Source organism: Puma concolor, chromosome B2 (genome assembly GCF_028749965.1).
Source record: "Puma concolor isolate L17-30 chromosome B2, mPumCon1.1.hap2, whole genome shotgun sequence".
Taxonomy (NCBI): domain Eukaryota; kingdom Metazoa; phylum Chordata; class Mammalia; order Carnivora; family Felidae; genus Puma; species Puma concolor.
In genome coordinates, this window is record NC_141671.1 from 117023311 (window position 1) to 117049579 (window position 26269).

At 37.1% G+C, this 26269-nt stretch overlaps 1 protein-coding gene across 1 annotated transcript in view; it reads right to left on the bottom strand.

Moving 5' to 3' along the window:
- The window catches only part of THEMIS (thymocyte selection associated), a 184463-nt gene that overhangs the window by 13453 nt on the left and 144741 nt on the right, over positions 1 to 26269 (bottom strand). Inside the window, exon 5 of the mRNA XM_025925929.2 lies at positions 244 to 391. Within this exon, the coding sequence (XP_025781714.2) occupies positions 244 to 391 (148 nt within the window). The remainder of the gene's footprint in view (positions 1 to 243; positions 392 to 26269) is intronic.

Consider the following 26269-nt stretch of genomic DNA (forward strand, 5'->3'; position numbering starts at 1 on the left):
TTGGCCATGAAAACCATAAATGAAGAGAATAAAATAGAAATAAAAAATAAAAAAGAACAATGAACAGACTTATTGTGAGTGTCTAATATTACACTGCACTTAAAACTACATCTCAATGAGATTTGCAATTCAGGCAGTCACTTTGAGAGAGCCATATATTCCAAGCAAAGTGGTAGTAACAATCTGTAAATTATGCATTTGTCATGTGGGCAATTAAAACCATTGTCACGTGGCTTAACTAACCTGTGGTTACATTGGTGGCTGCTACGACAGTTGCCCCACTCTTGCTTTTCTCTTTCTCCAGATCGGCCGAATCATTTTGACAACCAACTGGTACTTTTGAATCTAGGCCAGCTTGATTTGAGTGCAGTTTCTTGTCTACATGGAGACTCTGAAATGACACAGGCCAGAATGATTGATTTCACAAGTAAATTATCAGTCCAAAATAAATGCTTCCCAGAGATATGACAAGGATAAACATTTATCATATGGCAAGTTATGTCTGTATATCTGAATCAGAACATTCGAAATGTCAAAGTGAGTTACAAATTACATTTTCATCAATATATTTTGGTAATCTACGTGTGGAACTTTTTAGGCAATCTGAGTGACTAGAATAAGAAGTCATCTGAGACTCAGAAAATCATCTTCAAATCCTGTTTGTGTACATCATTTTCTTCTTGTAAAGTTTATAAGATATTTCTCATTTAACACATTTTCACTCAGTTTTTATTCTTAGAGTTAAATTCTACAGCATTTCACAATGTGTTACATAATCACATATTGTATAATGAAGAGCAGGTTTCATTTCTGCATTACCTGTGGCCTTTATGTAAAACAAATCATAGCATCTACTTTAAATTAACTCATATTTTTATCAGCATTATGCAAACTTGACAAAGCTTCTGTACTCAATTTAAGAATAATAATTCCTCCTAACAATGAATTATTAAGGCACAACATCAATGGACCCTAAAACACCTCTCACATATGAGAGATGTCACAGTGTTTGATGTAATACTGACATATTGTATGCTTCAAAAGAATCATCAGATAGGAGCAAAAACTAGAGACCTAAACAGGAAACTGAACTTTCAGCACTTTGAACCATATTCAAATTCAGACTAGAGGGTTTTCAGTTTAAACATGGTTACATAATATTCAAAGATTCATAGAGTCAAAATTAGCCAGTCAACATTGGCCATCCATATTAGCCACTTTGGTTCACTAAGGGATAGGATAATGAACAATTTTCCTTAAGTTCCTCGCGCAGACTGTGTACAGCATTAAGTTTATTAAAAGCTTTATCAAAAGCTCAAATTAAAGGCTTTTAAAGCTTGGAAAAGGCCAATCAGGAAATTAGGGTCCATCATGATTAAATAATTAACCCAAATAAACAGAATGAATGGTGCCGAGCCTCAGGGATACGTCTCCCAACCCTTAGTCCAGTGCTTTTCACACCACTGTGCAATCCATTTGTTCATTTATCCATTCAATGTGGTGGATTGGTTACATTGATGGCCCCATTTCTTCACCTCTCTCTGTATCCATGTCCTTCATGTAATTTTGCCATGTCCTTCTACTTTGACTTTTGACTTGTCCATGTGACTTCTGGATCAACAGGATATTGACGCATGCGACACAGAGACTTGAAAGATAGTTCCACAATTGGCTTTGCTCATTCTTGTCCTTTCACTACTCCATGAAGACATGCTTAGACTAGCCTACTGGGGGTTGAGTGGCACAGAGAGTAAAGTCAGGTTACCCCAATCATCAGAGCTGAGACAACCAACAGCCAGTAGAAACCCAGACATTTGGGTGAACCAGCCTTGATCAGGTCAGCTGAACTCCACAGTTTCGTGGACTAAATAAATGTGGTTTGGCTATATGCATTAGATTTTGCTGGTGAGTATGCAGCATTGTGTGGCCATAGATAAATGATATATCCAATTTATCTATAGAATCCCAGATACTGGGTACAGTATGAGAATACAAATGTAAATATGACATAGTTTCAGACTTTAAATTGTTCCAACATAATTTCTTAAATTGTTTAAGTGGAGAATTAAAATAGAGTGCGGTAAGTCATTTGTAGATAATTCTCAAATTCCTTCTCTACTAACAAAAGATGGGATCCAGGTGATCCTATGGGGGACAACTCAAAAGATCAGCATTTGAATGTCGGTATTGGCCAAAATTAAACTGCTACACCTGTTTATATTTGACTCATCCACAGCCCAGAAAAATTTAAGTCAGTATGAATTTTTAAATTTGTTGTCAGGCTTGTCACATAGTTTGTATTGGCCCATAGCTTTGAAAAGAAGCAGATTAAACTAGAATTTAAGTATTTTTGATATTAGATGCCTTTGGAAAATATATTCATTCAATGACTATTAAATCATAGTTTTTTCAGTATTGAGTAATAAACTAGGATAAAGAAGAAATGTGGCTTCTTGTTTTTTCATTCCAAATTCAATCAATATTATTAAAATATTGAGGGACAAATGTAAAAATTCATGAAAATTATGATAATTATAACCAGATTTCAAAGAAGAAACACAAAACTTAAATAAATTTCTGAAACCTGAAACCTGTAACATGAAAGGCTGAGCAGATCAAGGCTGACCATTTGATCATAATGGGTCAAATATTGCACAGGTCTGGTGTATCTTGGTGCAAATCTCTGGCAGATTGAGCATTTTATAAATACATTAGCATTTCAATAATTAAGAACCCCACTTTGCTAAATAAAGGCAGTCCCCACACTGGTCTCCTCTAGTGGAGCCATGTCAAGTTTTTCAACCTCTCCTTTTTTTTACTTGTTACAGCCTGGTTCCTATTCCCTAGTCCTAATGTAAAAGGAGTTAGATGTGTCTTAAACTGCTGATCCTGCTGTGTTCTCTCAACCTTGTTTACTTAAAGTCAGTCTCTCCCTCCAGTTCCTGGCTTTTCAAACCATCCACAGGTACTAATTTTCTGCTTCAAAAAATCTCCATAATGCTCCATTTTTCACCGCCCAAATGCCTTCCATTAAGCATCAATCCCTTCCTCTTTCTCTTCCTTCTTATCTCTCAGATTCTCTCAGATGCCTTCAGAACTTTGCTCCATAGTTTGCAGTTTTCACCACATATTCAACTTTCTTTTAGAACATTGTCACTACCTCCCTACCTTGACTAAAATTCCATTCTCCATTGAGGATAGCACTTCTCCTACAAATGAAGATGCTGCTTATTCCTCCACACTCTAGACAGCCTCAAGTTGACATTCTTTTTTTTTTAATGTTTATTTATTGTTGAGACAGAGAGAGACAGAGCATGAACGGGGGAGGGTCAGAGAGAGAGAGGGAGACACAGAATCTGAAGCAGGCTCCAGGCTCTGAGCTGTCAGCACAGAGCCTAACGCAGGACTCGAACTCACGGAGTGTTAGATCATGACCTGAGCTGAAGCTGGACGCTTAACCGACTGAGCCACCCAGGTGCCCCTAGATAGCCTCAAGTTGATATTCTTGCCATAGTACTGTCCACTGCACCCTTACCTCCTTGCTAAAAATCCCCACTGCTTTGATATTCCTGCCAGCTAGGTAGGCACCATCTCCCTTCTTGTTGGTATCATCCATCTACCAATCTCTAGTCACAATCCATTCTTCATTAAAAAAGACGGGATTATTGTTTTTCCTTCCATCCCCATGATCCTGGATGATGTTCATATTTACGAAGACATTCTATTCAACACCCTGACTGGATCTCCTTATTATGAATGAACTTTCCATTTCTCTCCCTTAGACTTTCACTCCCAGAGCCACACCTGAAACCTGTCATAATAACCTTTTCCCCCTCCAAAATCACTAAGTGTCTTCCTCCCTCACCTAATCTCCTATCTTTCATTGTCTGTACTCAAGCCAAGCTCCCATCTCCAACACTGTTTTTTTCCACCAGGACAATTCTTGGACCTCATTGGAACCTGGGCTCCATTGATCGTTCTACTTTCTCTATATAGCATCCATCCCAGTTTGAAAACTTCCATCTGTCCGACTTGATCCTGCTTTAGCCTTCAGCAGCACTTGACATGTCTAGTCACTCCCTTTCTTTGCCTTAAAGTCTCTAATACCGGGGCGCCTGGGTGGCGCAGTCGGTTAAGCATCCGACTTCAGCCAGGTCACGATCTCGCGGTCCGTGGGTTCGAGCCCCGCGTCGGGCTCTGGGCTGATGGGTCAGAGCCTGGAGCCTGTTTCCGACTCTGTGTCTCCCTCTCTCTCTGCCCCTCCCCCGTTCATGCTCTGTCTCTCTCTGTCCCAAAAATAAATAAAAAACGTTGAAAAAAAAATTAAAAAAAAAAAGTCTCTAATACCACTTTGACCATTCACTCTTAGTCCCCTTTGCTATTTCAACCTTCTTTACCTACACATTGACTGTTAAGACTTTCTCAGAGTTTTGTTATTGACTGAGCTGTCTTTGTACCATCCTAGATAATTCCAACAATCGTGTGGCTTAATTTACTGTCTATGTGTTTATGACTTCAGGGGTGAAGTGGAGATTTATAAAATGAGATGACCAAGGGCTTGTGTGCTATGATAAGTACTCTGGATTCCAATTCTAAATGTGCTTTAGCTTTACAACTCCACCACTATTCCTTCCTGTCTTAAGGCTTGGATCTTCTGTTTGCCTAGAACATTCCTCACAAACTCTTCCTCTTTAAAAAAAAAATTAATGCATTTTTATTTTTGAGACAGAGACAGAGCGTGAGTGGGGGAGGAGCAGAGAAAGAGGGAGACACAGAATCCGAAGCAAGCTCCAGGCTCTAAGCTGTCAGCACAGAGCCCGACGCAAAGCTCAAACTCATGAACTTTGAGATCATGACCTGAGCTGAAGCCAGACGCTTAACTGCCTGAGCCACCCAGGTGCCCCACAAACTCTTCCTCTTTAATTTATTAAGACTCAAGTTCCTGCAAGTCTCCCTTCACCATGTAGCCTTTAGTCAGCACCTTTGTTTTCTAGGCTTTGAGTACCTTGTAGTTCTACTGTGATGCAGTTTTCACAGTATAATTAAATACTACCTGATTTAGTGTTTAATGTTTATCTCTCTGGTTAAAATACAAACCCACTAAGAATAAGGACTACGCCTGTCTTATTCATTGTTCTCAGTCCTTATCTCAGTATTTTAAATATAGTAGGTATGACATAACTACATGCTAAATTAGTGGAGAAATGCATGAATAAATATAGACTTAATTTTTATGACTTTTTCTTTAGCTAGCCTATCAACGGCTACTATATAGTCACATGTTCATATGCTAGAAGTGATATCCAGTCACTCTGAACAGTAATACTTATTATATATTTGAAAGGAACATATATTTTTAACTTGTTTCACCCATAAAAAATACATATTGCAAATTTTGTGCTTTTAAATAAATTCACTGTTACAATCATTGAAAACACTATGGTTATATAGTGTCCCATATATTTCTGTGACTCGATGTGGATTGGTTACTATCTATGAAAACTATAAATCAAGGAATGGTTATATTAGGGAAATAGAGAACTTAGAGTGTACACACTGTGGGCCCATATTCCCTAGGCATGAGATTGTGACCTGACAATAATGGAAGAAATAAAACTCTGTCAGGCACTGCTTCAGTGATGTCAATCAAGCCTTCAACCTGAATATCAGGTCCAGAGGAAAATGAGAAAAATAATGTGTGCAAAGAACAGAGAAGAACACAGATAAATTTGAACTGGCATCATCAGGCTTTTGTGACCACTTTACAGTTGTAGTTCAAAAATAAACTGTTTATTTTGTATAATTTCCACTTAACTTGTCATTAGAAATAAGTCATTATAATCCTGTCTGCTAATATAAAACAACTGTTCAATTATTTTTCATGTTATTCTTGGTGTGTAGCTTGTATATTGCTTTTAGTGGTCCTGCTGAAAGCAATGATCCAATAACAACACACTGAATATTTTTCTCATGAACAAAGAAATGAACAAATTAATATTACCCAAAAAATATTTTCTTTCTTCAAATCCATCTTTCATCTCACCAAGGCCATGTTATGAGGGAAAAAATCATCCTCTTCCAAACAATTTATTGAGATTCTCTGTTCATGATTACATTCATCCACGTCCCTTTTCCCCAAGGGCGAGACTCGCTTTTCTTTAGAGAGTCACAGAGGGCCTGTCTTGGCCCAGGGACTGAACATCATTTACATGTTAAACAACACGAAGTATCCCAGATAACGTACTTTACTTTTTACAAAAAATCAACCACTCTCCTAACAGGCTAAAAAAAGGGTCCTCTTTCTCTGCTTGTATAAACAACTGATCCTTTCCACTGTCTGTACTTTTTCACTTCAGAAAAGTGAGTACAAGGGACATGTGACATTTCAAGTGGTATTTGGGAAGAAATTTCCCATTAACTTACTTTCTTCCCCATAATTAAATTACACTTAAAACAAGAAAATAGTAACAGTAATTCAGAAACTATACATAAAAATAAAGAAATGAGGTTCCAAATCCAATCATAAGAAACATAGGTTTGCATATTCAAATTATCGTTCCAGAACATATAATTCTCTATGCCATCTGTCTTCTAATGGGAGAGAGAGAGAGAGAGAGAGAGAGGGAGAGAGAGAGAGTATGTGTGTATTTTCTCTTTTGTTTGTTATATGGTTGAATCACCATAAATAATTCAGAAGATTATTAAGCAGTTTAAAAAAACTAATAAATTTCTCATTGTGCATTATAAAGACCCAATTAAATGGAGGCAAATGTTTGTTTTTTCTGACGAAAATATTTAAACAAGTAAGAATATAAACTGAAAAATAATTTAAAGTTGATCATATAAACAGTCCTCTCTTTCAGACAATATCTGAGATTTCATAGAATTATCCATCTATACTAATAACCTGCCTTTTTACATAGAATATGTCCTTTTGTAAATATTTTTTTTTTTGAGAGACAGAACAAGAGACTGTGTGTGTATGCAAGCGAGAGAAGGAGGGTCAGAGAGAGAGAGAGAGAGAATCCCAAGTAGGCTGTCAGTGTAGATCCCAACATAGGGCTGAGTTCCACGAACCATGAGATCATGACTTGAGCTGAAATCAAGGGTAGGACACTCAACCGCCTGAGCAGAATATGCTCTTTATACGACCTGCAAGAACGTCCTTTTGAGCTTGTTCCACCCAATCCCAACAAACCATCTTTGAGAACCTTCCTGTCCCTTGCAGCTGGTGGTCATTTATAAGGGGGTTGCCCAGAACTATGGTTGGTAGGCCTCATTTCATCAACCCAGCAGAAGCCCACTACCACCTCTCCCACTTATCCCAGAGTTCCAGGCTGTGTCCCTCCCATGTGAGACCCTTTGCTGGCATCCTTTATCCTCAACAAGTGTTTTCCCCCTCAACCATGCAAATGAGACCATTCTTCAAGTGAGACCATGATGGCTGGGCTCTGAGCTGGCAGCTAACTGGGCACCTCAGCAGCAATATCAAGTGCATGCATGTGGCTTGACACTTAGATACTCTTGGACCAAATGTGGTTAACAAGTGGGATAGATCTGTCTCTCTTTTACCTGCTGCAAGTACCTCCAGAAGTTCAGGACATTTAAAAGAGTTGGGGTTTTCTATCTGCCTTGCCCTTGCCCTTGGGTCAGAGAAGAGGCAATTGGCCCATGCAAAAGAAATATGGGTGTGTCTGCTTCCCAAGTTGCTCTGATTAAAAAAAAAAAAAGACATCTTTCCATCACAGCCCTTCAAGAACTTCTTCTGCTTGCTGAACTTCCTGGAACCAGGTCCAAGAAAACAAATCTCTGCTGGAACTATTAGAGATCTTATCATGCATCATATATCAAAGATGTACCATGCTCTCTGGGAGAGAAATCCTTCATTTACCTAAAGACTACTTTAAACCTTAACTTTCAAAGACATCTTTCCAGAGCATATTATGTATTAAAGAAGATATTATCAGTGTTAATATATTTCAGTTGCATCGTCCTCTATTTTCCCTGATTAAAACAGGGAACTAGACAACTTGACATCTAGAAGTCCTGCCATTCTGATTTGACCATCCTCTTGAGGAAAACCAAGTCCTAGCTCATGAATATTGAGGAAGAACTCAATATAATCACAGACTCTGTTTGATTTAAACAAGTTTAAGAATTTTCCTTCAGAGTACTCAGGGTGAAGAACCTCTTCACACCCTTTTGTCAAGCTCAATTCAATCTGCTTCTTGCTCTTCTAATCTTCTATAATTTTAGCCAAAAATGAAATGGACACTTGAAGCAAGGCTTAACCAATATATCTTCACTTTAAAATGAGTCCAGAAGAGACAGCTAATCTGTACGTTTGCTAATCTTAAGGAGATAAATGAGAAGTCTAGCCGCCTCAAAAATGTTACCCATGTCACTTCAGACAATGAACAAGCACGCAAAAGGGTTTGCTATTTTAGAGCTGCTGTGACAAGTGCATTTCCTACAAAAGACCAAGGTCCTCTTATCTATAATGTTGATCCATGGACGCTGGAATAGCTCTGCATATAAATAAATTTTCTCCTTTCTTTCTATTTGCCTTCCTGCAAATTTTAAAATTATTCATTCACAGGGCTATTGTTATAACTTTCAAGCTCCCATTTTAATTGGAAAATCATAACCCTCAGACTCAGTGGGGGTAATCTGTGGCCAAAGGACAGGAAAATTAATTTTAGTTTAAATTACAGAAGCAGAAATTACAGTAGAATAAAGTATGTGACATATTTTTTGTTTAGATTAGTTTTCAGTGGATTTAGTTTTTAATCAGTAGACGTATGAATAACATTTGAAAAGAGTCCAGCAGAGTAACACTGGCTGCAGATGGCAGATGGGAGCTGCAATGCACCATATAATAGTTCTGTATCCAGGAAAAGTATTCTAAATTCATTTATTAAAAACTACATTTGAAATCATTTGACCGTCCTGGGTATTAAAGCACAGCCTTTCATATAAGTCTTTGAAAGTCTTCCATATACAGCCTGATGTAAAACACTGCTGTATTATTATTTGAGCTAGAAATGATTTTGGTGAGTATGATTCATCTATTTCTTTAAGCATTCACATGACATGAAATGTAAAATGGCATGCTTCCCACTGAAGAGTTGCTAAAATGTAAAAATTTCAGGCCATTGTGATCTAGTGGCTAACATACCATGTAGTCATCGAAGGATGGTTCCCACCTTCTCACCTCAACTCAAGCCTGGACACATTTCCTTGAAACACTTTCCCATGAAGGCTGCCCTTTTGACTTCTTCCTACTCACACACCCTATTCCCCATGCCCTTTATAAAGCGCTGTCTGGCACTACCATTCAACACCGTCTCTAAATTTCTACAGAAACCTGGCCTGACCCTTCAGTTGTCTCCATGATCTTCCTCCACTTTCTTTATAATGCGTTCTTCAGCTCATGGCCTCCTCTCTGCCATTCCTCTGCCAACATGATATCAGAGGACCTTAATGTTCACATCTCCGTGGAACTTTTTTCCTACTCTTTTTTATCCTCTTGTAAGTACAATCGGAACCTGGACCTCATTGTCCTTCAGAATTTCTCCATCGTCAAGATCTTGGATTTTAGCACCCTCTCTGTGCCCATAATCTCTTAACAACGTTCATCTCTCTCAATCTTCAAATCGTTTCTGCCTCTCAGCCTCTTTGCCTCACCTGTTTCCCCATCCAAGGGGTCCCTGAAAACTCCTTATCATTTTTCTTATTGTGGTTATAAGATCCTCACTTTCCATTCTACTCTTGTCACTGATCTTCCAAAGGCCGCTTATTTCTGGTAATTTTTTAAAGGCTTATCATTTTCCTATTTGTCTCTAATAAATTTATGTTTCCTGGTGATATCTAGGTCCTCCAGGTTGCCCAGTTATCGGAGGATCTCTGTTTCAGTTCCTAGTGAGGGGTACATAGACGATATTTCAAATCTTTTCCTCTTTTAACAAGCTCACAGTCACAGCCTGGCATTCCTCAATCTTAGGAAGTTATTTGATCATGTAATTCATTGAGATTGTGGCTATCTGAAATCAATTCCCACAGCTTTCCTTGTCTTGTCTTAGAAATTCATTTGATCTTTCTTACGTAGATTCTTTCCTCTTTCTAAAGTCAGTACCTTCTCCTTCTTCTGTGACACTTCCCCACCTTCCTCTTTGAGTTAATCAATTATTCTGCCCACTTATATTCTTTGATTCTGCCTCTCCATTGCCCCATTCATTTTCTGCCAAACTTTAGTAAGAGTAATTGATTTTTACTGCTCTTCCCCCCCCACCCTACCCCCCCCCCCAGCACTCACTTACTATCTATTTACTGAGTGGAATCTGGTTTCTGTTGTTACCACTTGATTAAAAATACTTTCACCAAAAGCCTTTCAGCCATCAGTCATAAATTCCATGGCCTTTTCTCAGACCTCACGGTTCCTGAGCTTTCTTTGTACGTAACTCTGATAACCATCTCATCATCTGAAAAAAGCATTTTCCCCTCAATTTCCAGCAACTCCATTCTGTCATTTTCCTTTTATCTCTTGGTTCTCCATTCACTCATCAGCTTTGCCATCTTTTCTCTTTCCTACCAACCTGCAAATCAGTGATTGCTGAACCATTCTGATTGCATGTTCTTAACAAAACTTTGAAGCACAAAATATAAATGTCATACATGTACATATACATAAAATTACATATATATGTACTCTACCAACATATGTGTAATTATGTACATTTACTCTACTAATAATATACCATGTATAGGGCGCCTGGGTGGCCCAGTCTGTTAAGTGTCTGACTTTAGCTCAGGTCATGATCTTGTGGTTCATAAGGTTCGTGAGTTCGAGACCCATGTCGGGCTCTGTGCTGACAGCTGAGAGCCTGGAGCCTGCTTCCAATTCTGTGTCTCCCTCTCTCTCTGCCCCTCCCCTGCTCACACTCTGTCTCTCTCTCTCTCAAAAATAAACATTAAAATTTTTTCAATAAAAAAATAATATACATGTGCATTATAAAACAAACTCAAAGTAGAATTTTTAAATAATAAACTGAAGTTGATTAAAGTTGAAATAAAAATATTTTAAGCAAAATTATTTTATTAATAATATTGAGAAAAATAGTTGAATATTTTTCATTACTTTTTTTACTTTATTATTAAAAAAATTTTTTTAATGTTTATTTACTTTTTTTGATAGAACACAAAGTGGGGAGGAGAAGAGAGAGAGGGAGACACAGTATCCGAAGCAGGCTCCAGTCTCTGAGCTGTCAGCACAGAGCCAGACGCAGGGCTCGAACCCAAAGACCATTAGATCATGGCCTGAGCTGAAGTCAGCCGACCAACTGACTGAGCCACGCGGGTGCCCCAGTTTTCATTACTTTTTAAATCTTAATTTAACACTTTGTGATACAGCAATTCAGTTGTTCATTTTATAATTCGGTTGACCGATATACTGAGTTTTAATGGCTGTCCTGCTAAAAATGATACTTCACAAAGACACATAGATCCAAATGGAAAAGGCACATTGTTAGTAATTTTGCAAAGATATTGATATTGGCTAGTAAATTATTATCTTCGCTGATGTCAAAGTGATAATATTTTAATTATTGGATTAAAAACATATGAAATTCTGTGGAAGATTTTATAAAATGGTTAGAAATTTTGTTTCCAAGTTTTTGAAGTTTGCAAGATGAGAAGTTGCCTTGTTTTCAGCAATGGAAGCACATAACATCGAAATACTTTAGGGGCATCTGGGTGGCTCAGTCAGTTAAGCGTCCAACTTCAGCTCAGGTCACAATCTCGCAGTTCGTGAGTTCGAGCCCCACGTCAGGCTCTGTGCTGACAGCTCAGACAGAACCTGGAGGCTGCTTCGGATTCTGTGCCTCCCTCTCTCTCTGCCCTCCCCTGCTCATGCTCTCTCATTCTCTCAAAAATAAATAAACATTAAAAAAATTTTAAAAAGAGAAATACTTTAAAGCAATCCACTTTCAAAAAAACCCTATATAGGAGTATTCTTTTGGTACAGATATGTTTGCTCCTTTTAACGGAAGGGCCAGCTCAAGTATGTACGTGTGCATTCCTCCAGGTGGCACACTACTGACAGGCAATTATGAATTAGGTAGATGAATTTGAACACTCACCTTTTAGTAAAATAAGTCTTAGTTTATGTGCTGCCGAAGCGAGCATGTAAAATAAATCTTAATATTAGTACATCTATAATTTTGGGAAAAATGATTTGTTATAAGGCAATCAGCAAATCTTTTTTTTTTTTTTTTCTAGAAGCATGTCTTTTTTATTTAAATTTTATTTAGGTAGCATACAGTGCACTGGTGGTTTCAGGAGTAGAATTCAGTTATTTATCACTTCCATGGAACGCCAAGTGCTCATCACAGTAAGTGCCTTCCTTAATAGCCATCACCCATATAGCCCTTCTCCCACTCACCTCCCTCCATCAACCCTCAGTTTGTTTTCTATCGTTAAAGAGCAAATCTTTAAATGGTTCAAAAGAGTACCACCGTTATTCCTCATCTTATAAAGTGTCATGAGAGGGGGTATAGCTCAGTGGTAGAGCATTTGACTACACAGTGTCATGAGGGTCCTACTATATTTTAAACTTTCGTCTCTATAAATTAACCCGATATTTAAAACATCATTCAGAACTTTGTAAATTTCTGGCTACTATTTCTTTGCTGTAATAACTTGCTTACAACGGCACTGGGAATACATTTCATATGTGGAGTCATATCATTAATCTTCCTTTAGAATCACTTTTAAAAGTCTAGACAATACAGTTTCTCTATTAGTAGTTGTACTTACTCAGTTCATCCGTAAGGTAATGCTTTTGCCAAAGAGGTCATTAAGGAATGGAATAATCTTCTTTCCAATGTATAAAAAAATATCTCATGGATTTCATTTTTTTAAAATTCTTTTTAATGTTTATTTATTTTTGAGAGAGAGAGACAGAGAGACAGAGTGTGGACGGGAGAGAGGCAAAGAGAGAGGGAGACACAGAATCTCAAGCAGGCTCTGAGCTGTCAGCACAGAGCCTGATGCAGAGCTCAAACTCACGGACTAAGATATCATGACCTCAGCTGATGTCAGACACTAACCAACTGAGCCACCAAGGCACCCCCTCATGGATTTCATTATTGAAGCATAATTTAGGAAATACAATGAACTCATATGTTGGAAAACAACTGAAGTCTTATGCAACTCTGCAGAAAACCTCCCTTACTGAGTCATTTGTTCATACAGATAATTATTAACAGCTAACCTTTATTTTTTACTTTCCAAATGCCAGGTACTATTTTATGTCTGTTACATGTATTAGTCTATTGAATTCTTCAGCATTTTTTTTTTCTAACCACCCCCAAGAGTATTTTCAGAAAAAGAAATGTGTTTCGTTTTTCATCATACTGCTTCTTTGTATTATTCTAGTCATTTTTTAGAAAAAAACTGATATACTTAATAAAATGTAGTGTTTTTTTTATCTCTGGTAAAAGAAAAGCCTCAAATGGGTTTAACCTTAATTTTAGTGAATTTTAAATGTAATGAAGTACGGGACTGATTGTAACATAATTATAAGCAGCACTGAAAAAGTAATTGTCTTCACATTCTTTTCACTCAGTTTTAAAATATATTGTTAATCATGAGAGCTTCATTTTCCCAGTTTCTAATATCACATAACACAGTATAAACTATGATGAAATTCACCATCACTTATACTATTTGTGAATCTTCATTTCAATCTTCTTGAAAATTTCAAATTTGGGGCTATCTTGATGGGTATGATTAGTTTATCTTCTTTAATTTTTTTCTCCTAATATAGCCGATGGAGAAATCTGAGAAGTGTGAACACTGTCAGTTCTACTTTTCTTTTTTATCACTCTGGTCTTTTGCTCATATTATAGATACAATATTTTAATAAATTTATCTTCTGAACGATGTAATGCTTTTAGAAATAGGCACAAATAATAAGGACAGCTCAATGACTTGACACAAATTGAATGCATTATGTAACTCCTACCTAGATCTAGAAATAGAATATTAATAAGCCCCCAGCAGCTCCGTCAGGCCTCAACCAGTGACACTTCCAGTCCCTCTTCCCCAAAGATAACCAGTATCCTGACTTCTAATATCATAGATTACTTTTCTCTCTTGTGTGGAAGTTTCATATACTCTAAGTCATAAAGTACATTCTCTTTTGTGTCTGGCTTCTTTCTTTTTATCCCTAACTTCAGAGTATTCCATTGTATGAATACCAAAATTTGTTTGTCTGCTCTACTACTGAAGAATGTGTAGAGTTGTTTCCAATTTTAGCTATTAGAAAAAATACTACTATGAATATTTGTATACATGTATCTTTGTGCACATATGTACACACTTCTTCACATATGCATATGCTTCTGTAGGCATCTAATTGCTGGGTCAGTGGGGGTATGTATGCCCAGCTTTAGGAGATCCCGCAAAATGGTTTTCCAGAATATTTTCTCACCAGGAGTAAACAAAGTTCTAGTTTCTCCATAATCTTGCTGTACTTTGGTACCGTCAGCCTTTTTATTTTAGCAGTCTATGATTCTATAGTATTATGTCATTGTGGTTTCCATTCATATTTTCCAGATGACAAACTTAAATACTTTTTCAGTGTTTTATTGGTCACTGTGAAATACCTATTTTGTAATGTAACTATTCAAGTATTGCCCATTTTCTCTATTGTGCTGTCTGTATTTTTGTCATTAATTAGTAGAAGTTCTTTATATATCTGAATACAAGTCCTTTTTAGTATCCTTACCTGTTTTGCACAGAAGCTTCCCCACTCTGTAGCTTACCTTTTCACTCTCTTAATGGTGTCTTTAGTCGTATAATCTTAATTGATGGGTTTGTTTGTTTGTTTTTTTAGTAAAAGATACTTGTCCATTTTGTGAGATTCTATTTTGCTTCAAGTAGGAAATACCATTTTCAAACAACCAGGCTCATTGAATCTACAGCATAGTACGATACTCCCAAATGAAGGGTGCCTAGTCAGGGTCCCATTCTCAGAGATATTCTCTGGAAACAAAAACAAGATCCAGTAGCCAGAACTGCTCTATATTTTGAGTTAACTATGATCATCAACAGCTGCTAACTTTATATATTAAACACACACACACACACACAAAACAAACAAACAAAAACAAAAAACTACCAGATGCCATAGATCTCCTGATAGAAAACACACAGCACACATTGTGGAGTAGTCTTCCCAGAAATTCAAATCTGAATCTATTAAGTATCAAGATTTAACTATCACAGTACAAGACAGAAGGACATCTTGATAGGAAGCAACTCACAGGCAAAACAATTCTAGAATATATGACATACAGAATACATGTTATCTAGAATACATGGCATGTGATAGACCAGGGAAGAGACTGAAATACAAAAATCATATGTGAAGTATGAGAAATGTAAGAATAAAAGGTATTTGGAAAACAACAAAGGGCACTAAAACATCACAGTCCAGTTTCTACACAGGTTGTTCATACAACTGGCAAAAGAAAAACCATTTCCACTGCTTCTCACTGGGAACGCAATCAGCAGAATTCATGTTTTGGGAAGTTCTGTAGAAGTAATCCGGTTTCTCCAACAAATTGAAAACAAAACAGGAAGAAACCTATAGATTAAAAGAGATTTTAAAACAAATACTTCAATTGCAGTGTGTATACCTTATTTAGATCCTGATTCAAACTGTATGAATGCATTTATGGGGAAACCATACAAATCTGAATCCTAACATGATATTTGATATCCCTAAGGAATTATTGCTAATGTTTTCAGGGATGAGAACTATATTGTTTGCTTTAAGAATCTCTACTTTTTAGAGGTATCTGACGAAGTATTTGCTGAAGGAATGAAATTAAATGATATATGCTTTTGTTTTCTCCCCAAAATATCCAGTATGGCTGAACAGTGAGGGATATAGGTAGAACAAAATTAGCCTTGCATTGATAGTTGATGAAGCTGGGTAATGGCTATTTGGACGTTCATTATGCTATTCTCTCTACCTTTGCGTGTACTTGAAAATTTCCAGACTAAAAAGGTAAAAGAAATAGTTTTGCCTGACTTGAGATCAAGGCAATAATAGACTTGTGCACAATGTGAGGACACATGAAAAATACACTGCATTTCAGAAAATAGGCTATAGTTGCTTAAATCATCTCATCTGCCTAAAACTGGAATTGGTGGTTAGGACTTACTTGGCCAGGATGATGTAGCTGGATCCCCTATGCTCTCAGAGAAGAATTTCAGATTTGACTCCACTTGTCTAGAATCTACATGAAAAGCTGCAGTCTGGAAAATATCGCAGGGAGTTGGGGAAGGGATGAGGGGGTAAGATTGCAAGCTAACAGCAAGGTTGAAAGGCCTAGAGGGATTTGCTGGTGAACAGTGACACAGACCAGACCCTCCAAACTGGAGGCCAAACTCACCATTCAGCATGGCATTTGCTTTTGGTTAATTATAGGGAATAAAGAGAGAAAAGAAGAATGTTTGGTTCCAGGTGTCTTTTCCATCTGTACCTGAAACTCTCACTTTATAAAGAACCAAAAATTGAGACACATCTCTTGATGTGTTAGTAATGTACGCCTAAAGTATTGTATTGTGAAGAAATTAATTTTATTATATATAACTTGTATATTGAGTAGAGAGATTTTAAATTCATACTTAGAAAATACTGAATAATAAGTGTGGTTCACTCACACACAAAACTGATTTATACATACCATTTGAAATTCTACAGAAAATGCTTCAACTTACTCACATGTTATGTAGAAGAGAAAGAAATTCAGTAGAGAATAAATTGATGGTAAGAGGCATTGAAGAGTTGAGCATTAGTAGATATCTTTATAACACCAAAATCTAGCCTCAGGATCATATTAGCACCTTAAATACACCAAATCTCCACACAAGTACTTGTGCAATCTGTCATTACTATCTGCCAAATTAAAGCTCAGCTGACACTGAAACTATGAAGGTCAAATCTGATAAATAAAACTCAAGTACAAAAAGATTAAATAATATCCTCAAATGCAAACCAGACTAGAGTCTAACTTAAAAGCTCATTGTTTTCAGATCTATGTTCAGATTATTTTTATTACTTGCCATTTTATTGATTCATCTATATTTTTGATCTCCCAGAGTAGTCAGAGTTGTGTATTACATTGCCCTTATTGTAATTACAAGGTTTATCCCGGTTTCTGAGGACTAAAAAGTGATGAGTAGGGAAAATCAGATAGAATAAAAGAAAAATATGTCAACTCCTTTTTTTTTCACAAGTCAGAGAAAAGGTACAACAACAGAAAAAAAAACAATATAACAAGAATAATCACATGGTTATTAATTAAAACATGACTCAGGTGGTGTTTGATTTAAAGTATCATTTCATTTTGCTTTCAAGGTTAGGTTGTAAACAAATGCTTGACAAAGCAACAGGGAGCTTGCGACTGTATTTTAGCAGTAATTTCATTTGCCCACCAGATGGCAGGCTTCTCCGGATCTTCGCGGCTCCCTCTAGAGTCCAGCTATTCATTGCTGACAAAGCAGTCAGATTATATCTGTGTACTCCGTTTGAATATGGGAAATCTGCCAGGACTCCGTGGCTCCAGGATTAAATGTCTCTTATTTGAAAAGAGATTTCCATGGGCAGAGATTTTTATTTTTTTTTAGGCATACATATATCTTCGGGACAAAGGCTATTTACATAAACTCCAGGCTTAAGTTGAGCTTCTCAGGATCTCAGCTGGCACTTTTTCTTGATGTTCAGCACCCCAAGAGGCTGGTAAATGCACTAGTGAATGTTTCAGAGTATTGTATTTCTTAAAGCAGAGCCAAGTAAGAAGTATTCAAATGCTACCCGTATCTCAAGTATTCTCATCTAATCTCAGCTCCTAGAGTATTTACTTAAAACATTTTCATTTTCTTGGCAAGGAGCTATGTAAATACATTCAATTTTACCTTTTTTTATACATAAGTCCTTGAGACATTTTGACTAATGTGTTAGGTTTGAGAATTTTACTCTCTAACTACATGTGCACAAATATATCATAAACTAATTCCGGAATAAAAGGCTTACCTCAATGATCAGTGACATTTACATTCAGGAATCATAAGCAATTGAAAATTCATCTACTCCCCATACTGTTAGAGAGAAACTTAATGAATTTTCACATTATGTATTTTTAATTTGTATTTCTAACAAATTCTTATCTCTGACAGAGATCAATATTAGTGGACTACTTTTTCAATACAGGAAATCACACAATCCTAGACGCTATCTATACCTTAGATTGGGAGAAGGCTAGGAACATTCTCACAGGATGCCTGCACAGAGCAAAAGGTGTGGCTTTAGGGAAAGAGACTTCTCAGGCAAGGAGAGCATGACAGGGACTCAAGGAGGCACATCTGGGGTGGGACTCTGTCCTTATCACCTTGACTTTTTCCTACTGGAGGGTAGCAGAAAATGCCATCCCCAAATATGACTGTAGGAGTTCAGGACATGCCACCCCAAAGATGCCACTTTGGAATACTGATTACTCTTAGATGTAGGCACTAAAAAAAGGCAAACACAAGGAAAGACTGTCTCTTTCCTTGTATCTACCTAGAGACAGATCCTCCAAAGGTACTTGGTTATTATAAATCTCCATCAACCAGAAGATTGCCTTGTATTATAGGAGAAGAGACTTGAAGTTGACATCACACCCAGACAAACTTTGTCACAAACTGCCATACCTCCCATCTATTTTTCTAAAGGTCCATTCATTTTCTGTAAAAATTATTTGTAAAAAATCATTCTACCCTAAGAAGCCTGCATTCCCTAACCCCTTTCCCTATTAAAGTCTAAATTTAAAGCTACCTCTTTGTGTTGCTCAGTTTCCCTGGGTATCCCTCTTGTATATATGAGGTCTACATGTTAGTAAACTTCCATTTGTTTTTCTCTCATTAATTTGCTTTTTATTATATGGGTCTCAGGCAAGAACTCCGAAAGGTAGAGGAAAAATTATTTCCCCTTACTTAAACTACTCCTACTTAACAGAGAAAGGCACAAGTTAGTGAGCAAAACTATGGGTAAGTTCTACCCGCCTTAGATTCTCATTCTCTCCTCTTACCCCCTACTCCACACAATGCAGTATGATGCAAGTCTAGAGAATCTACACTATTTTTCATACATGTAATATAATGTAATAAGTATTAGAACTCAGTGTAACTTTTCATAAAAAAAAAATACTCATTACCCAGAACTAAATTCACAATGATTCAGAGAGAACAGGTCTGTAATCCAGCTGCCAAATAATGTAGCATATGTGGATACAATCATGCACAGAAAAGGGAAATTTTCTATGGATGGGGAATTGGGGACAAAATTATTTAGGTAAACAACGCAACAAGGAGAGGCTTTAGTATTATTCATGCTAGTTAAAACAGAGAGGGAATTCTACCCTATTTCAAAAGTGAAAAACCATAGGCGCTTCATGTAAAATTAGAGTTTTCCATTTAACTTCTCTATTTAGAATTCCTCTATGACTCCTATTCTGTAGCCCAAAGGATTAATTCCAGACCACTTTCTGTGACCTTTAGATTAGTCCACAGCTCCCTTTCATGGCTCCCCTTCTCTGCTTTGCTTTGTAATTTCCTGAGTAGACTGTGAGTTTCTTATCTTCAAGTCCATTTTGCCACATAGTATGCTCCTGGCCATTTTTCTGCTTATCTTTGAAATCTCCAGTGGATTCTCAATACGTGTGTCATGACTTTGTTAATCAATTAAGTAACCCAAGGTTAGTTTTCTGACTATACTATTTCTGTAAAATTCCAAACACCTGCGAAATATATGCCTATTCATTTTTCCCTGGAAAGCTCTGGAACATCTGTGTATTATACTAGTACCCTAGGGCTGCTGTAGCAACTACTAAAAGCTGGGTGGCTTAGAGCAGCAGACATCTATTCTCTAAAAGTTCTAGAGGTCAGGGGTGCCTGGGTGGCTCAGTCAGTTAAGCGACCAACTCTTGACTTTGACTCACGTCATGACCTCATAGTTCCTGAGTTCAAGCCCCTGATCAGCTCTGTGCTGAGAGTGCGGAGTCTCTTTGGGATTCTCTCTCTCTCTCTCTCTCTCTCTCTCTTTCTCCCCTCCTCCACTTGTGCTCGTGCTCTCTCTCACAAAAATAAACTTTAAAAAAATTTAAAAATAAGTAAAAGTTCTGGAGGTCACAAGCTTAAAATCAAGCAGGGCCGTGTGCTCTTCAGAGAGTCTGGGGGAGAAACCTTTTTTACCTCTTCTAGCTTCTGGTTGTTGACATTCGTTGGCATTTCTTGGCTCTTGGCTGCACCATTTCAATCTCTATCTCCATCCTCACGTTGCTTTGTCCTCTGTGCTTTTGTGTGTCTACAGTCCCTCACCCCTCTCTTATAAGATATGCATAGTGGCATTTAGGGTCCAGCAGTTAATCCAGGATAAAATTCTCCTCTCAAGCTCCTTACCTTAATCACATCATTGCCAGATAAGGAAATATTCATTCTTCTGCCATATAAAGTGACAGTCAAATTTTCAGGTGATCAAGATGCAGACTTCTTTTTTATTTTGTTTTTAGTTAAAAATTCTTTTTTCTAATGTTTATTTATTTTTGAGAGAGAGACAGAGTGCAAGCGGGGGAGAGGCAGAGAAAGAGGGAGACACAGAATCTGAAGCAGGCCCCAGGCACTGAGCTGTCAGCACAGAGCCCGACGCGGGGCTCGAACCCACAGACCGCGAGATCATGACCTGAGCCGAAGTCACATGCTTAACCAACTGAGCCACACAGGTGCCCCTATACTTCTTTTTAGGGGCCACATGTAGCCCACTATAACCTTAGCACAAACAATTGAGCTTATGAGAATATAAAGTCAAAACTGGGTTCAGGGTATCTATCACCAACACAGTATATTCTTGGAGAGACCTAAAGTCAGATGTTTCTATATGCTGAAATGGAACCTTTACATATAGTACATCCAGGTGGATTGCTAATGCTAAGTGAGCTTTATAAAATTTTTTTAATGTTTATTTATTTTTGAGAGGCAGAGAGAGAGAGTGTGAGCGAAGGAGGGGCAGATAGAGAGGGAGACAGAATCCGAAGAAGGCTCCAGGCTCTGAGCTGTCGGCACAGAGCCCGATGTGGGTCGAACTCACCAACCACAAGATCATTACCTGAGCCCGAGTCAGATGCTTAACTGACTTAAGGCGCCCTTAAGTGAGCTTTAAATAAACTGACATTTCCTAGAAAAAAAAGGGATGCAGGAGACAAAAGTACAAAAGACTCTGGGCGCGTTTGGGTGGCTCAGTCGGTTGAGCATCCCATTCTTAATTTCAGCTCAGGTCATGAAACCCGGGTTGTGGGATCGAGCCCTCTGTCAGGCTCTCTGGGGATTCTCTCCCTCTCCCTCTCTCTCTGCCCCTCCCCTGTTTGCTTTCTCTTGGGGGGGGGGAACAAACAACAATGACAACAACAACAAAAAACATAAATAAAAGAAGACTCTGGTGATAAAAGCATAACAAGGCCCCCTGGCTCCCCACATTGGACAGGCCAGTGTTGTGAATGTTTAGGGATGGAGACCTCAAATACATGTAGCCCAGAAAAAATATTTGGAGGCTAGATCCAAAAGGTAGATAAGAAGCTCAAGATGAAAACTTAATTTTCATTTCCCTGAAACAAAGGAGTTGAGAGAGCAAGAGTGAGCAAACTGTGGGGTAAAAATAAATAAAAAATTACTTTCACCTACCTCCAAAAGCTCAGGATAAAGGAAGAACCAGCCAGTGTGAAGGAAGATGTGGCATGTGAAATGGGGGGAGGGGCAGGGCGATGGTCAGTCTACTCAGTGCTGTAAACTAACAAACTGTCCTAAGCATGTAAACTAAAATAAGGTTTTATATGAATCTGTAATCTGCCCGTCACTTTGCCAATATTCTTACACTCTAAGATTCCACTATATGGAGAAGAGATCCCTGGATTTTGAAGCCGAGATTCACCCCTGATTCCGCCAGGGAAAGAAGTCAGAAAATAATTAGAACATTGGCAATAGGAAACTAATTTTTTTTTTCCTGGGCAGGGTGGAAATATTTTATCACAAAAGACACAAAAAATCATTTAAAATACCTGTAAAATTATATGCTGGAAATTCAAACACCTTCTGTACCCATAAAGCAAGGCTCAAGACAGATAATAGAAGAAAAAAAACTAAGGACTGTATTTGTGATTGACTCCAGGACTGAAGTTACCACTTTGTCAACTCTAATTAATGAGAGTATCTTGTCAGACAAATACTACTAGTTTGGAAGCCTCTAGTGGATTTGAACATTACTAAAATCTTTACTGGATATAAAGTTCAAACTGTAGTCATAGCCCAGTGATTAAAAAAATAGAATAAAAGTGATTAATTAGGTGATTTTAACCAAACTCAATTGCATAGCCAATCCAATTGATTCTTTTAAAAGTGTCTCTTAATTGGTCTAAAACCTCCCAATGTCATTAAAAAATGGTGACCATAAGGCCACCCCCATTTTGCTGAGTTGATGCAAACAGACATGAGAGCATAAACAACTTGACCATTATTTTTCTTTTGTTATCTGAAAATGAAGCTAGTATGTGGTTACAAATGGCTGCGGTGAAAGGGATGCTTTATTTATTGAAACAGTCTGTGATGGACATAGCATTATTCCTCCAGAGAGCATTTATGAGTTATTAGGACTCCAATACACAAAGTATAAACCATTTACTACAATATTTTTTAAGAGAAAAGGAATAGGAACTCAGTGGGCATTTCATTGTGTGTGTGTGTGTGTGTGTTTTATATTGCCAGCAAGTATTCAAACCAAAAATCAAAAGCCTTTAAAAATTTTTGCTCTTGTAATCATCTTTGAAAATATTTCCACCTGTCTCATCCCCTCATCATATATATACAAGGACATTTGCACATGTTTGTTTTCCCACACCTGAAAAGTACTTAAATTTTATAGCTACCATCTATGAGAACCCAATAAAACCCTACAAACACTATAGCTCTGTAGAAAATTCAGTTTTAAATCTGCACATTTACTATTCAACTGCACTATGTCTCAACAAACATGTAGTTAATAGACCCAGAGCAGCAAAAGATAACCATCTACAAAACACGAATTATAAACATATAGGCAAGTTTACCATTTTCTTTAAGCTTTGACATTAACTTTTCTGGTGTGTTTTCAGTACTTTTAAGGGTCAAATAAGGACCTACAACTCATTTAAATATAAAATTATCATTTTTATTTTTTTGTCTTTTTTCTGATCTTCAAAATAGTTCTTTGAATAGCACTATTTGATGTTGCTTATCAAATTTCATTTGCAATTTATAGACTTACAATCTACAGAGGAAGAATCTCCCAGATATGATATGGAATTTGTTCCATAATAAAATGAAGATGCAAAATGAAGTGAATGAGGAGGATAAGCCAACTAAAGATAAACAACAGTGTTAGAAAGTTTTTTAAGGCCTGAATCATAAAAAAAAATCTAGAGACATGGCAGAAAACGTTCAGCTAGGAATTTAGAAACTATTCTAACTGGCTTCTCCAATTCCCTCAGTGACTTATAGAAATCATTTATGTTTACTCAGCTCTTCAGTTAATCCTTACTATACCAATGAATTCTCATTACATACCTGCTCATCTAATCTATTTCTTAATCTGAAAAATGGGAATAACAGCTACTGGCTGGCCAAGATAATGGCTCGAAGTTACATGAGGCTGCTCAGGCTAGATGGGAGTCAGAAGAAATCGCTGGAACTCAGATATCTTTCAGTCAGGTGACACTTGATACCCAAGCAAATAATAATAACACCAGTGAAAAATGACAGAAGAAATGACTGCTGCAGGAAACACTAAGGAAAAACAATTTAAAGAAGGTACTTGCTGGGCAGCCAAGACAGACACATTACATAGAGTGGGGTAGGGGTGGGGGCGGTGAGGGATACAGATCACTGTGGGAAAAAGTATGGTGGTTCCTAAAGAAATTAAACATAGAATTAGCATATGAGCCAGCAATGCAACTTCTGGGTATTATATCCAAAAGAACCAAAACAGGGACTAAAACAGGTATTTGTACATCATGTTCATAGCAGCATTATTCACAATAGGCAAAAGTGGAGGCAACACAAGCATCCATTGACAGATGAATGGGTAAACCAAGTGTGGATTATGCATTCAGTGGAATACTGTTCAACCTTAAAAAGGAATAAAATTATGATACATGTTACAACATGGATGAACCTTGAAGACATTATGCCAAGTGAAATAAACCAGACACAAAGGACAATAATATCACTTATATGAAGCACCTAGAGTGGTCAAATTCATACAGACACAAAGCATAATGGTGGTTGCCAGGCCTGGGAGGCTGAGGGAGTGGGGAGCTATTGTTTAATGGGTGCAGAGTTTCAGTTTGGGAAGATAAAAAAAGATCCATAGATGGATGATGGTGATAGTTGTACAACAATATGAATCCACTCGCTGCTATTGAATTTTACACCTATAATAGATTAAAATGGTAAAATTTATATTATGTATAGTGTATCACAATGAAGAATATTTCTTCCTGAGTTTTACAAAACTAATTTATGAAAGAGGCTACCATATAAAAGAACAAGTTATTTTAAAAATAATATACAAGATATGAAAGGTGATTTATAAGAGAAAAGAGAAATAGAAAGTGGGCCATTTTCTTGAGGAAGGTCAGCATACTAATAAACGTCCAGAGAAAACTAAAGGCAAGAAGCACCACTAGATGACTGTCTTTTCTAGGTTAAAATAACGATACCCAGTTCTGAAGATAGTTTTACATTAGAGCCTCGTAATTTCAAGTTTATCACTTGGCTGCTAATCTTTGGGACACCAAACACTCCAGATACGAAGCCTAAGACTGAGAAAATGGCATCACCCTCAATTTTTCTCCCACCCAAAGCCAAATTAAATGAAAAAGTCGGCGTGGCATTTCGAAATTTGTGGATGTGAATGGAATGAAAGAAGTTCATGTTAGAAATATGTTTGGTGTTTAAGAGGACTTAAAGAATGATATATATGGAAAAAGAGTAGAGCAGAATTGTATTGTTCAGAGGATTAGGTATTTAATCCTTAAATGTTATGGATATGGAGTATAAAAGGTTTCTTAAGATAGAGTCTCTTAAAGAAAGGTGTACTAGTGTTTCTTAGTTGCTATGGTATTAGCTTTGTGGGCAGATGCTGAATTCAAACAAAACTACAGACATCTATCTTATTGTGCCCCAGGCTACTTGACATATTGATGATGAAGATGGTAATTAAACCAATTCCTTTTGTAAATCTTAGCCCAAATTTCTCAGGTACATAATATATCACAAAAGCAAATCTTGTATCTAGAATAAGTTCTACTGAAAAGAATGTATAAATAGTGAGAAGCAAGTCTATTTTTTTCAATATTATTTTAGTCATTTCTGTATTATGCCTACAGGTGTTCCCTTAGGTAAAAGAACAACAACTCGCTAGTTTTACTTTGAACAATTTAATATGTTATCCTTTGAAAATTGCTTTTGGCCAAGAAAAAAATAAAACTATATAGTAAAGACGAATAACTGAGACTTTGAAATAAAACTTTTATTACATCATTGAAATTGACCAACCGTCCAATATCTGATATCAGGTACAATGACCAGAGTTGCCCCTAGAACACTAGATTTTTCATTGCCTGCTCCAGGCAATTATCCTCCAATAAGTTACAGAAGCTGCAAATGTCTGTATTGGGTTTGCCAGAATCATCTGGACTTACCTCAGGAAGCTAAACAGTGGTTTGATCTTTCAGAAATTTTCAGGGAAACAAAACTTGTCTTTAGTAGTCTCTTTTCTTGCTCATTCTCCCTTCTTTAATTCTCCAAATCATCTTATTATCCTCATATTATCCCTGACCCTTCATATTGTATCAAAAGTATAATTGAAAAATAATGAGAAGGAAAGACTAATATAATGAAATAAAACATAGCGGTACTTATGTCAAGATGACCCCTGATACTTAGAGATATTTAAACGGAATCTCTCTTAACTTCACAAATAAAATCAGCCAAAGTGACCAAAACAGCACTTTCATACATTCTAACTTGGGAGAGCATAAAGTATTCCCTAACCCTGCAATCCCTATCAAAATAACACCAGCATTCTTCACAGAGCTAAAGCAAACAATCCTAACATTTGTATGGAACCAGAAAA